General features: G+C 47.5%; 1 protein-coding gene across 4 annotated transcripts in view; it reads left to right on the top strand.

Annotated features, from left to right (window-relative positions):
• The window catches only part of LOC125723782 (serine/threonine-protein kinase MRCK beta-like), a 60,002-nt gene that overhangs the window by 41,380 nt on the left and 6,319 nt on the right, over positions 1 to 12,303 (top strand). For all 4 annotated transcript variants that reach the window (XM_049000518.1, XM_049000519.1, XM_049000520.1 and 1 more), the window contains 14 exons: positions 7 to 155; positions 760 to 857; positions 1,041 to 1,120; positions 2,304 to 2,384; positions 2,615 to 2,662; positions 2,789 to 2,894; positions 3,208 to 3,344; positions 3,729 to 3,868; positions 3,951 to 4,032; positions 4,238 to 4,454; positions 5,686 to 5,748; positions 6,308 to 6,904; positions 9,108 to 9,205; positions 9,280 to 9,364. In XM_049000518.1, coding sequence (XP_048856475.1) covers positions 7 to 155; positions 760 to 857; positions 1,041 to 1,120; positions 2,304 to 2,384; positions 2,615 to 2,662; positions 2,789 to 2,894; positions 3,208 to 3,344; positions 3,729 to 3,868; positions 3,951 to 4,032; positions 4,238 to 4,454; positions 5,686 to 5,748; positions 6,308 to 6,904; positions 9,108 to 9,205; positions 9,280 to 9,364 — 1,981 coding nt within the window. The remainder of the gene's footprint in view (positions 1 to 6; positions 156 to 759; positions 858 to 1,040; positions 1,121 to 2,303; positions 2,385 to 2,614; positions 2,663 to 2,788; positions 2,895 to 3,207; positions 3,345 to 3,728; positions 3,869 to 3,950; positions 4,033 to 4,237; positions 4,455 to 5,685; positions 5,749 to 6,307; positions 6,905 to 9,107; positions 9,206 to 9,279; positions 9,365 to 12,303) is intronic.

Consider the following 12,303-nt stretch of genomic DNA (forward strand, 5'->3'; position numbering starts at 1 on the left):
CACTAGGACCCCCTGTGGAAGGTGCGGCGCAGCCAGAAGCTGGACATGTCGGCCCGGCTGGAACTGCAGTCTGCGCTGGACGCAGAGATCCGGGCTAAGCAACTAATGCAGGAGGATCTGCGTAAGGTCAAGGCCACAAACATCTCCTTAGAGAGGTCAGTAAGGGACCACTGCCAGCTTCTGTAGGCGGGCGTCGAGTCAGGACATTCACTCCTGGCGGGGCCCCAACCTGGAAGTGGTTTTGAAGAAACAAAACCATGCAAGTGTCTCTATTAGTTTGTGGATGAGCTTCACTCACGGAAATGAACAGAGAGGCAGTGCAATCATGGCCTCTGCTCTTTTTCTGATCTCCCTGTGAGAGTGCAGGCTCCCCCAGCCTGCCCTTATCCTGATTCTGACCGTAGCCTTGCCTGTCTGCTCTTAGTCTGACCTCACTTTTGGGGTGCAGGCTCCCCCAGCCTGCCCTTGTCCTGATTCTGACCGTAGCCTTGCCTGTCTGCTCTTAGTCTGACCTCACTTTTGGGGTGCAGGCTCCCCCAGCCTGCCCTTGTCCTGAGTCTGACCGTAGCCTTGCCTGTCTGCTCTTAGTCTGACCTCACTTTTGGGGTGCAGGCTCCCCCAGCCTGCCCTTGTCCTGAGTCTGACCGTAGCCTTGCCTGTCTGCTCTTAGTCTGACCTCACTGTGGGGGTGCAGGTTCCCCCAGCCTGCCCTTTACCTGGCCCTGACCGCCGCCTTGCCTATATGCTCCTTTCCCCCAGCAAGTTGAAGAACTCAGAGACCAAGATCCGTGAGATGGCGGAGCAGCTGGAGGCTCTGAAGAAGGAGCTAGAGGAGAGCCGTTCTGGGGTGAGCCGAGGTAAGCTACTGCTGTTTGCGGCCACAGTGATGGCAGCTTATGCTGAGAAGCTCCCTGCAATGAACTTTCATTTCAAATACTCATGTGATATCCCTAGTATGTATGGATGGATGGATTGATGGGTGGACGTTCTTCACTGAGAAAGTAAGGGATCTGACTGCAGTATTCATCTTTTCCATGTAGGATTAAAGCTTCATGAATTCCCAGGCTCCATATTTGAGTATTTCAATACTTCTCCAGTGACCAGCAACCTGTCATTTAAGGTCAGTCCGTCCCTGCAGCTTGGCATCTGTCTCTGTCTGTCTGTCAGTTGGTCACTCTGTCTGTCACCCAGGCCTGACATGTTGCCACACATATACTGCCTCACTCTTTCCAAATGGGACTTCAAGCTGCAGTACACACCACCTGCTGCTGGCTAGTCCCTGGATAGTGGTTTAGTTAAACCTGAAGTCTGAGGCTGCGTCAGCTGTTCCTTGCTCTTTCTTCAGCAGGACTTGTCATGCTTGTTACTACTATTGTTTATAAAAACACTTTATATACATAGTTGTTTTTTAAGCTGTAATTCAGAGGAGACCATGATTTTAAATCAGAACTATGTTTTTGCATGCAAGGAATTTGTCTCCAGTTTGTCATTGCTCTCGGTGTACTTAAACATACAAAAAAAACAGGACATCAACAAACAATTAGAGTATGTAATGCATCCATGGCACTTCATGTATATATAGCAACCAACCAGCAACTTGCACCATGCACCTTTGCACTATGTCATTCTGGCTTAAGTCTCTTACTATAAAAGGACTCCATGCTCCTTACCTCTGTGCTTCCTGCTGGCATCTGGGATAAAGTAATTGTACAAACATGTCCCATATACACACACAGAAAATGTGCAGAACAGAAGTAGGCAGTGACTAATCATTAATGAAATAGACCTCTGTGTTAATCGCAGTTTGCCTGTGGATGGATGCGTTTGATATCTTGCTATCCAGTCAACCAGGAAACAAGCCAAACTACAGTATACTACTAGACACAGTTCCTGAATTAGTCTGACTGAAATGCAGTACCAAATACAGCAATAAAGCTACCCAATGTAATAGATACTTTCATTTTATATAGTATTGTATTTAATATTTCATTTAATTTTGGTATTGAAATATTTGTATTATTTGTTATTGGTATTTAACTTGTTAATTATCTTCTTACTGTATCCACATAATTTCCTCAATAAAGTAATCTGAATCTGGATAATATCTGAACATTAAACAGTGTATATTTAAGGAAAAAGTAGACTGGGAATTAAATTTTTATGTTGTGTAATGTGTACATCTGGTTGTGTCCTGTCAAGATGAAACAATGAAGATGTACCCCTTCCTCTGACAACCTGTAGCTCTGCCTCTAAGTTCCATTCTGGTATAACTTGACCTTATACCCTCTGCTCCTGTACTCTAGACCAGCTCTACACCTGAGCTTGAATCCACGCTCCAGAAGCAGGAAATTTCCTTCTCACCCACTTCGGCTCGAGAACAGAATGTAGGTGTTTGTTTTATTGTGTCACCTAGTGGATCTGCTTGCTCGTTCTGGCCTTGGAGTGGTGGCTGAGTGATCTGGGCACACTGAAAGCCCTGGTAGGACTGTTAGTTATCAAGGTACCTGCACCACGTTACACTTTTGCTTGGTGCACCTATAATAGCTGGTATTGATGCTGCATCTGGACCTGGTGTTACCACAATGATGATACCTTAAAATCCTACCTTTGATAGGAACAGCTCAAAACACCCCCAGCTGGCCCTATGCCGGTCTCCCCAAAGGTAAGCCTCTAGTCCCATAATACATTTGGCCTCAGTGATGCACTTGTTAAGCTGCCAAACTGCAGGCCTTACTCTGTATCTTCCAGAACACATGTCTACCCCCTTGACTCTGTGTCTGTGTTTCAGCCCAGTGCCCACCAGCTGAGTATAAAGACCTTCTCTAGTCCCACCCAGTGCTCCCACTGCAGCTCTCTGATGGTTGGCTTGATCCGCCAGGGCTATGCCTGTGAGGGTAAGACCCCCTCCGCCCCCTCACCATTGGACACAGTATCCTATAGGAATGAATTAAGAGTACTGACCCTCTGAGGCACACACTGTAACTAGTATTTTCTTCAGGTCATACCAGCATATTAATATGGTTATATGAGCTCCTTATTCATGCCATTTGTCTTAAGCAGTCCAGGGTAAAACACATTCATTTTAAATGCGAATGAGCATGCAAGCCCAGTAAGCAGTTAAATTGCAGCATCTCAGCACCATCTTCACACACCAGCTGACTGTCTGCTTCCCTACCCCCCCCCCCCCCCCCCACCCCTGGCCCTCAGTGTGCTCCTTCATCTGCCACGTCTCCTGCAAGGACTACGCTCCACAGGTGTGCCCCATCCCCCTGGAGCAGGCGAAGAGGCCACTGGGCATCGACATGCACCGGGGCATTGGCACAGCCTACAGGGGCTTCGTCAGGGTAAAACCTCCGCCATGTTGCCCCCCAGGGCATCCCCTGGAGGCCGAACCATACATTGTTCGCATTTAAATCGCTGAGCAGTGGCTGTCTTCTTGGCCTGTTGGGTTTCTGTCACCCCCTTCTTAATACACGCACTCCTACCCTACCCGTCACCAGTGACAAAGGGGCAGGCAGGCCGGGCAGGCAGTGAGTGGCTCCTGTGAAATTGGACTAGTGTCCCTATGAGATGCTGCTGTTATTTCCTAATAAGTGTTTTTGCAACATGGTAGTGTCCCAGAAGTGAAAACACCCAGCTTTCCCCATGTAGCTAAGACCTGTCTAACCATGAGTGCAGTTTAATTACTCTCATCGAGGCCCAGGTCAGTAATGTGAGCCCTCCGGCAGATCCCTAAGCCGTTAGGCGTGCGGAAGGGCTGGCAGAGAGTCTACGCTGTACTATGCGATTGCAAGCTCTTCCTGTACGACGTCCCTGAGGGCAAGTCCACGCAGCCTGGTGTGGTGGCCAACCAGGTGCTTGATCTCAGGTGAGTGTCCCGCAGCAAGACCCCCCCCATTTTCATGGAGTTGGGGCTGCATGCGTCTCAAACTTGCTCCCCTGATTTTCAGAGACGAAGCCTTCTCTGTAAGCTCGGTGCTGGACTCGGATGTCATCCACGCAACACGGAAGGACGTCCCCTGCATATTCAGGGTAAGTTCTTGTCCCTGCATGTATCAGCTTTTCCGTCATGCAATATCTCTTTAAAAATATGAGCATGCTATCCCTTTAACACCATGGGCATGCCGACCTGTTAATGCCGTGGGTGCACCGTGCATTTACTGCTGTATGCCTATCATTGTTTTGATGCCATAGTTGTGCCATCGTTTTAACATGGTGACCTAACCCTCTACCCCAGGTGACATCATCGCTGCTGAACTCACCAGCACGCACGGCCTCGTTGCTGGTGCTAGCAGAGAACGAGTCTGAAAAGAGGAAGTGGGTGGGCATCCTGGAGGGTTTGAAGACCATCGTGCAGAAGAGCCAGCCCCCAGAACGTTCCGTGCACCTGCTGAGCGAGGCCTACGACAGTGGCCTGCCTGCCATTAAGATGACATTATCAGCTGCCATCCTGGGTGAGCTACTGTGGCTCAGGTCTGATCCCGGATCAGTACGGGCTACATGGGTACCCACATCTGATCTTAGGTTCGTACGGGCTACGTGGGAGCCCAGGACTGATCCTGGGTTAGTACGGGCTGCATGGGTACCCAGGTCTGATCCCAAGTTAGTATGGGCTGTGTTGGTACCCAGGTCTGATCCCAAGTTAGTATGAGCTGTGTTGGTACCCAGGGCTGATCCTGGGTTAGTACGGGCTGCATGGGTACCCAGGTCTGATCCCAAGTTAGTATGGGCTGTGTTGGTACCCAGGTCTGATCCCAAGTTAGTATGGGCTGTGTTGGTACCCAGGTCTGATCCCAAGTTAGTATGGGCTGTGTTGGTACCCAGGTCTGATCCCAAGTTAGTATGGGCTGTGTTGGTACCCAGGTCTGATCCCAAGTTAGTATGAGCTGTGTTGGTACCCAGGTCTGATCCCAAGTTAGTATGGGCTGTTGGGTACCCAGGTCTGATCCCAAGATAGTATGGACTGTGTGGATATCCAGGTCTGATCCCAAGTTAGTATGGGCTGTTGGGTACTCAGGTCTGATCCCAAGTTAGTATGGGCATCCAGGTCTGATCCCAAGTTAGTATGGGCTGTGTGGGTACCCAGGTCTGATCGCAGGTTAGTATGGGCTGTATTGGTACCCAGGTCTGATCCCAGGTTAGTGTGGGCTACGTGGGCAACCAGGTCTTATCCCGGGTCAGTACGGGCTGCGCAGGTACCTTGTCTGATCCCGGGTTAGTACAGGCTGCGTGGTTCCAAGGTCTGATCCCAGGTTAATACAGGCTACGTGGTTCCCACATCTGTTCCTGGGTCACTATAGGCTGCATGGTTCTCAAGTCTGAATCCGGGCGATTATGGGCTTCGTGGTTCCCAGGTCTAAGCACAGGGTCAGTACAAGCTGCGCACAGTTGGGGAAGAAGCCTTTGCGAGGATCCTTTGCAACTCTGCAAAAAAAGGATGAATTTCTAGGCTGCATTTGAAAGACCCTTCGAAATGGGTCAGCCTTGTCATGCCACTGTGAAAAAATTCGGTCTTCAGCTTTAGAAGGATGTAGCTCCTGAATTCAGACACAGCCACAGGGTGTTAGCTGGTTGAGGATGTGACCCTGGATCAGAGGGCATTGAAGGTTTCCTGGGAAAATTGATTGCTCTGTTGCTCTGAACTTGGTCTCGTGTGCCCCCCCCCCCCCTCCCCCCCATCCCCAGACAGAGAACGAGTGGCCTTGGGCACAGAGGAAGGCTTGTTTGTCATCGAAGTCACCAGGGATGGTAAGGTTTGGTGTGTTACCTGGACACTTGATACCATTAGCACAGTCTCTCTAAGTATTTGAAGAATCTTTGTCAAACTTTGCAGACACACTGTTTGGGTGAACATCTGGAATTTTTTGACATTGCACCAAAAGTGGTGGCAAAAAAAAGGGTAGCCGCAGAGGCTAAGTGGCCATGGGAATCTGACAGTTCAAAACGTTTCACATATCCTGTTACCACTTAATTGCTAACAAAAGATGAAGATCTGTATGTGCTCCCTTTTTGTGAGAAGCTGAATGAAGGATGAAGCAGCTCCACATAATTGTGGCACATGAAAGGACAGCTACAGACACAGATTTTTTAAGAAGTCCCCCATCCAAAATGAAGGGCTTTGTTGATGATTAAGACCATTCACTCAACCCCAGCCTGTGGAGTGATATCAGATTCTCCTGAGTGTCACCGTGATGGTCGTTTACCTGTTATTGAGTGTCTTTGTCATGATTGGGCCTCATCCACTGGGTTTCCCTGTAATTGCCCCACTTGACTGCCCCCACCTCCCATCTTCCATCTGTATCCCCAGTGATTGTACGAGCGACAGACTGTAGGAAAGTGCAGCAGATCGAGTTGATACCCAAGGAGAACTTGGTCGTACTGTTGTGCGGCCGCTACCGCCACGTACACTTCTATCCCTGGGAGGTGCTGGAGGGTGTGGAGGGGGCACACGATGTCAAGTTGGCTGAGACCAAGGGTTGCCAGGTGCTGACCACTGGTGAGCTGCGGCCTGGGGGCCCTGCCTGTCTGCTGGCCGCTGTCAAGCGCCACTTGCTGTGCTACGAGGTGACCCGTAGCAGGCCACACCACCGCCGCCTCTGGGACGTGCAAATGCCGGGTGTGGTCCAGTGGCTGGGCATGTTGCACGAGCGCATCTGCGTTGGCTACCCGTCCGGCTTCGCCCTGCTTGCCCTGCAGGGGGAGTCCTCACCCGTTAGCCTGGTGGGCCCCACCGACCCATCGCTCTCCTTCCTGAGCCAGCAGTCTCTGGATGCGCTGCACGCCACCCCCGTGGGCACCGACGAGGTGCTGCTCTGCTTCAGTCAGCTGGGCGTCTATGTGAACCGCCAGGGTCGCCGCTCCCGCACCCAGGAGCTCATGTGGCCAGCCACACCCATTGCCTGCTGTACGTACCTCTGTGTCTGTCTGTGTGTCTGTCTATGTCGCTGTCTGCATGTGTGTCTGTGTCTCTGTCTGTGTCTCTGTCTGTGTCTCTGTCTGTGTGTCTGTCTTCGTGTGTGTCTGTCAGTGTCTCTGTCTGTGTGCTTGTCTGTCAGTGTCTGCCTACTGTATATGTCTGTCAGTGTCTCTGTCTGCATGTGTGTCTGTCTATGTATGTGTCTGCATGCGTGTCTGTCTGTGTGCGTGTGTGTCTGTGTCAGTCTGCGTTTCTGTATGTGACTCCATGTGCGTCTGCGTACGTGTCTGTCTGTTCAAGAACAATGGGCTCAGTCATATTAATTGGTTTTCATTTCTACAGGCATAACCCTAATCCCAATTTTGACAACCTTAACCACTACCCAGCCCTAACCTTAACCCTAAGTAACCAAACAAAATAAGATTCCTGGCATTTTTTTTTTTTTATTGCATTCTCAGGTTTTTATAAATTTGATGTTTTATGGTTTCATGATGGGGAGTAAGTGTCAGGTTTTTATAATACAGTGAAACCTCGGATTGCGAGCATAATTCGTTCCGGAAACGTACTTGTAATCCAAAGCACTCGTATATAAAAGCAAATTTTCCCATTAGAAATAATGGAAACTCAGATGATTCGTTCCACAACCCAAAAATATTCATATAAAAATGATTAATACAAAATATAAAGTAAAAGTACTCCGGTTTCCCCCCCCAGTCCAAAAACATGCTGAGGCTAATTCGAGTTGCTAAATTGTCCATAGGTGTGCATGAGCAAGTGAATGGTGTGTGAGTGTGCCCTGCGATGGGCTGGCCCCCCATCCTGGGTTATTCCCTGCCTCGTGCCCATTGCCTCCGGGATAGGCTCCGAACCGCCCTGCGACCCAGTAGGATAAACGGTTTGGAAAACGGATGGATGGATGGTTAAAGTAAAAGTACATAAAACAAACTAACCTGCACTTTACCTTTGAAAAGAATCGTGGATGGTGTGAGGGAGACGAGAGGAGAAGAGAAGAGTTATTTTGTAGGACGACTTTCACTATGTATTTTATTTATATTTCTTATTTCTATTGTTTGATACTTGATTTTTTTCTGCATTCTGCTTATTTCTGCTGCACTGTCCACTTTGCTGCTGTAAAACGCAAATTTCCCACCCGTGGGACTAATAAAGGCAATCTTATCTTATCTTATCTTATAACTAACGAAATCACTGCTATCTGTTGGCTCACTGGAATCTTTTTCTTTTTGTGCGACTTTAACAAGGAACCTATCCGATGACAACTGCTTTTGCCTCCTTTTTTGATTTCATGGAAATGTGGACATTGCATTGTCATTAAACAGATTCATTGCTTGCACTGCTACGCGCTTATTCGGGTGGTGCTTTTCTACAAAATTTTACACTATACGAGTGTGGCACGCCGACTGAGACCAAGCATGGGAAACGATTACCCACAATCCTGCGGCAAGAGAGAGAAAAACCATCGGTGTGATCACATGATGCTAGGCAGACAAAACGTATACGTAATACTCATATTGCAAGACCTCACTTGTTTATCAAGTTAAAATTTTGAAAAAAATTTTTGCTCGTCTTGCAAAACACTAGCAAATCCAAGGTTTTACTGTAATTAGTGGAGAATGACCTGCGATGGGCTGGCCCCCCATCCTGGGTTGTTCCCTGCCTCGTGCCCATTGCTTCCGGGATAGGCTCCGGACCCCCCGCGACCCAGTAGGATAAGCGGTTTAGATAATGGATGGATGGATAGTGGAGAATGACCTGCGATGGGCTGGCCCCCCATCCTGGGTTGTTCCTTGCCTCGTGCCCATTGCTTCCGGGATAGGCTCCGGACCCCCCGCGACCCAGTAGGATAAGCGGTTTAGATAATGGATGGATGGATAGTGGAGAATGACCTGCGATGGGCTGGCCCCCCATCCTGGGTTGTTCCCTGCCTCGTGCCCATTGCTTCCGGGATAGGCTCCGGACCCCCCGCGACCCAGTAGGATAAGCGGTTTAGATAATGGATGGATGGATAGTGGAGAATGACCACAAAAATCCATGCTGAGGTGACGTCACAAGACGTGTTATAGTCCAACATATCAAGTACCTTATCAATTGTCAGCACAGCCAAAATGTCTGTGTGTGTGTCTCTCTCTATGTCTGCCTGTGACATTTTGCTCATGTTTTCTTCCCATTCCAGGCTCTAACCTATCCTACCTGAGCGTGTACAGTGACTACGGCATTGATATCTTTGATATCAACAGCATGGAGTGGGTGCAAACGCTCTCTCTCAGGAAGGTGGGTGTCATAGTGCATGTCTGTGTGCTCACCATGCAGCCTCTAAGCTGACCCCCCTTTTTCCTCCACCCCAGATCCGACCCCTGAACCTAGATGGCAGTCTGAATCTTCTGGGCTCTGAGCAGCCCCGGCTCACCTACTTCAACCATCACTCGTCAGGTATGCTGTCCCCATGACTGCCCCCTCAGAATAAATCATGCTCAACTTATGGGCACTAATTAGTAAAACGGTACCCATTTTTAGTTAAACTGTTGGTTAAAATACCTGTTCACTTGTGCCACTTTGATGGCACCATGAACAAATGCAGCAGCTTTTATAGAGTAACCAAAATCAGCAAATTGTATTTAATGTACATCTTAGTCAAAACATTCCAAAATCCAAACTAGCACAATAGAGATGATTGCGAAACAAATCTGAAGAATTTGTCACTATTTGACTTCACCAATAACTGATCCACTACGATGCCTTGGATTACTGCACATGACCCTAAAGCAAAGGCCGATTTTTGCCCCCCCTGCAAAAAGAAATGGTGAGAGAAAACAGAAGTGAGGCAAACCAGCAGGTGTCCGCATCAGCTTAGCAGCTAACACAACAGACCAGCTGCTCCATCCATTTTTCTTCAATCTGATACATACTTAACACAACGCCACCTGTTATAAATGTGGATAACTTTACACGAGTTCATTGAGTCTTCTTTTATAGGCATTTATGATGACAAAGCCATTTGTTTTTACTTCCAGAACATTGCAGCACTAGTGACTAGTGTGTTTTGTGTAGCCAATTGTAGATGGTGGGTGGGATCAGAACAAATGAATGCTCACATGATGTCGTATTGCAAAAATGATATCAATTTTTTGTTGGTTACATTTTAAGCATGCTGCCACCTTCAGTCTAAACCAGAGGTCACTAAGCTGTCCCATACGGACAGAAAGTTATGATTTAAAACCTGACGGAGTGCTTCTATTTCAACCGGTGCAGCTTTTGTGGTCTTTTCAGTAGTGGTTTAGCACTGGAACCAGTGTTTCCCACAGCAATGAACGTCAAATGCCTTTAACCGCCAATTAAGACGTAGTTTGGCATATGCAGCCTTTTGTTTGCACTAATGTGCCATTAATGTTAGTAGCAGCAGTGAAGCTTATACCCGCAACCAAAAAGCTGCAATATTCCTAACGGAGTGGCCACTCTGTCCTAAAATCGTAAGCAACACAGTACGTATTATATTACATTCTGGATAAATAGATGTAGTTTATTGGTCATTTCATGTTCGTTGAAGCTTCCGCTTTTTAACAACTGTATAAAGTAATGTTAATATATAAGTCAACTCGGGTGAAACAAAAAATGTACGTGTTCAGGGTTGCCAAATCTCAAGCATCTGGCATGACACGCTTTCAGACTCTCACAGGAAATCTTACTACAAATATTTCAACTTTATGATGGTCTGATAGTAATTCAGGCACCTTCAGTAGCCATCTTTGAATATTGATCTCTTCCCAGGCTAGTGATATGCCATACGATACTTCCAACTGATGCCGGGTGATGGCAGTATCCATCCAGCCACGAGTCCAATCTTGGTAGTAATCTTGACTAGAAATATGTCATCGTTTTTTTTGTGTGTTTAATCGAATAAACTTATATTCATTTACTTATCAATAAATATTGATACTAGTATTTAGTTTGTTACAGTAATAATTTTTTTACTTATCCAGTGACAGTAGTTTTATTTATTTACTTATTCATTTGCCATATCATATTTGTATTTGGCTTATAATATTTTCCACTTACAAGGGGTTCATTGGAAGGTAACTGCATCGTCAGTCTCTGAGCACCTGTACATGCCAACCAGAAACCGCAGCTAACGAATGAAGTCTGAGCACTGCTGAATGCTCGCAGCATAGCCTACAAAGCAGCAAGGAGTACCGTGATTCGTGCCAGCAGAACGACCAAGAGGAGCTATGCACAAAGGATCCACAGCCACTTACTGAGCAGTGACCCTCACACTACACTCCAGACTTGTCCCAGTGATTTGTCTTCCGGACTTTCATAGACACCTTCACACTCACAATGATGTGCAAGTGCAAAAAAGCAACCCTCGTCCCAATGATCAAGTCCTCCGTCTGTCCACCGAAGAAATCAGGAAAACGTTCTCCAAAGTGGATTAGCGCAAAGCATGTTGAATCTATTCATCCATCCATCCATTTTCCAAACCGCTTATCCTACTGGGTCACGGGGGGTCCGGAGCCTATTCCGGAAGCAATGGGCACGAGGCAAGGAACAGCCCATGATGGGGGGCCAGCCCATCGCAAGGCACACTCACACATGCACACCTACGGGCAATTTAGCAACTCCAATTAGCCTCAGCATGTTTTTGGACTGTGGGGGGAAACCGGAGTACCCGGAGGAAACCCCACGACAACATGGGAAGAACAGAGGTGTGAGGCAACAGTGCTAATCACTGCACCACCATGCCGCTCTGAATCTATTCAATCTATTCAATTCAACTAAATTTATTTTTATATAGCACCTTTCACAACAGAGTTGTCCCAAAGTGCTTTACATGGATGTGTGATACATAAAACATCATTAGAGAGAGATACAGAATGGGAAAAAGGAAGGAAAGAAATGAAATAAAGAGAGCCAGAAGACAATGGAGGAGTGGAACCAAAAACTCCCAAGTAAAGATTAAAAAAACCTCTGGGAGTCCAAGGTCAACTGTCTGCCCAAGCCCCCTGGGCATACTAACATTACTGAAAACAGAAAAGTGAACATGTTTGCAAAAGGTAGGTATAAGCTGTGATTTACAAATGAAGACAAAGTCCATCATTGAGTCTGTTGTCCATGTTGGCCTGTGAATGTTGGCCAAAGTTCATCGGTAAGTCTTTTCTCCATGCTAGGCTGTCAGGTGGCCATGAAGGCTGCGCCCACAATGATAGTTCATATGTCCCATTCATGGTGTCATTCCTCCATAGGATTGTACTAGGACTCCAGCTCAGTTGGGCACCATCCGAACATACAGGAAGGCAGAGAGCATGGATGGTCAGAACATGCATTGACACATAAATGGACAAGTATAGTAGATAAAAAGACATGTACAGCAGCAC

This window comes from Brienomyrus brachyistius, unplaced genomic scaffold, assembly GCF_023856365.1.
Source record: "Brienomyrus brachyistius isolate T26 unplaced genomic scaffold, BBRACH_0.4 scaffold51, whole genome shotgun sequence".
NCBI lineage: Eukaryota > Metazoa > Chordata > Actinopteri > Osteoglossiformes > Mormyridae > Brienomyrus > Brienomyrus brachyistius.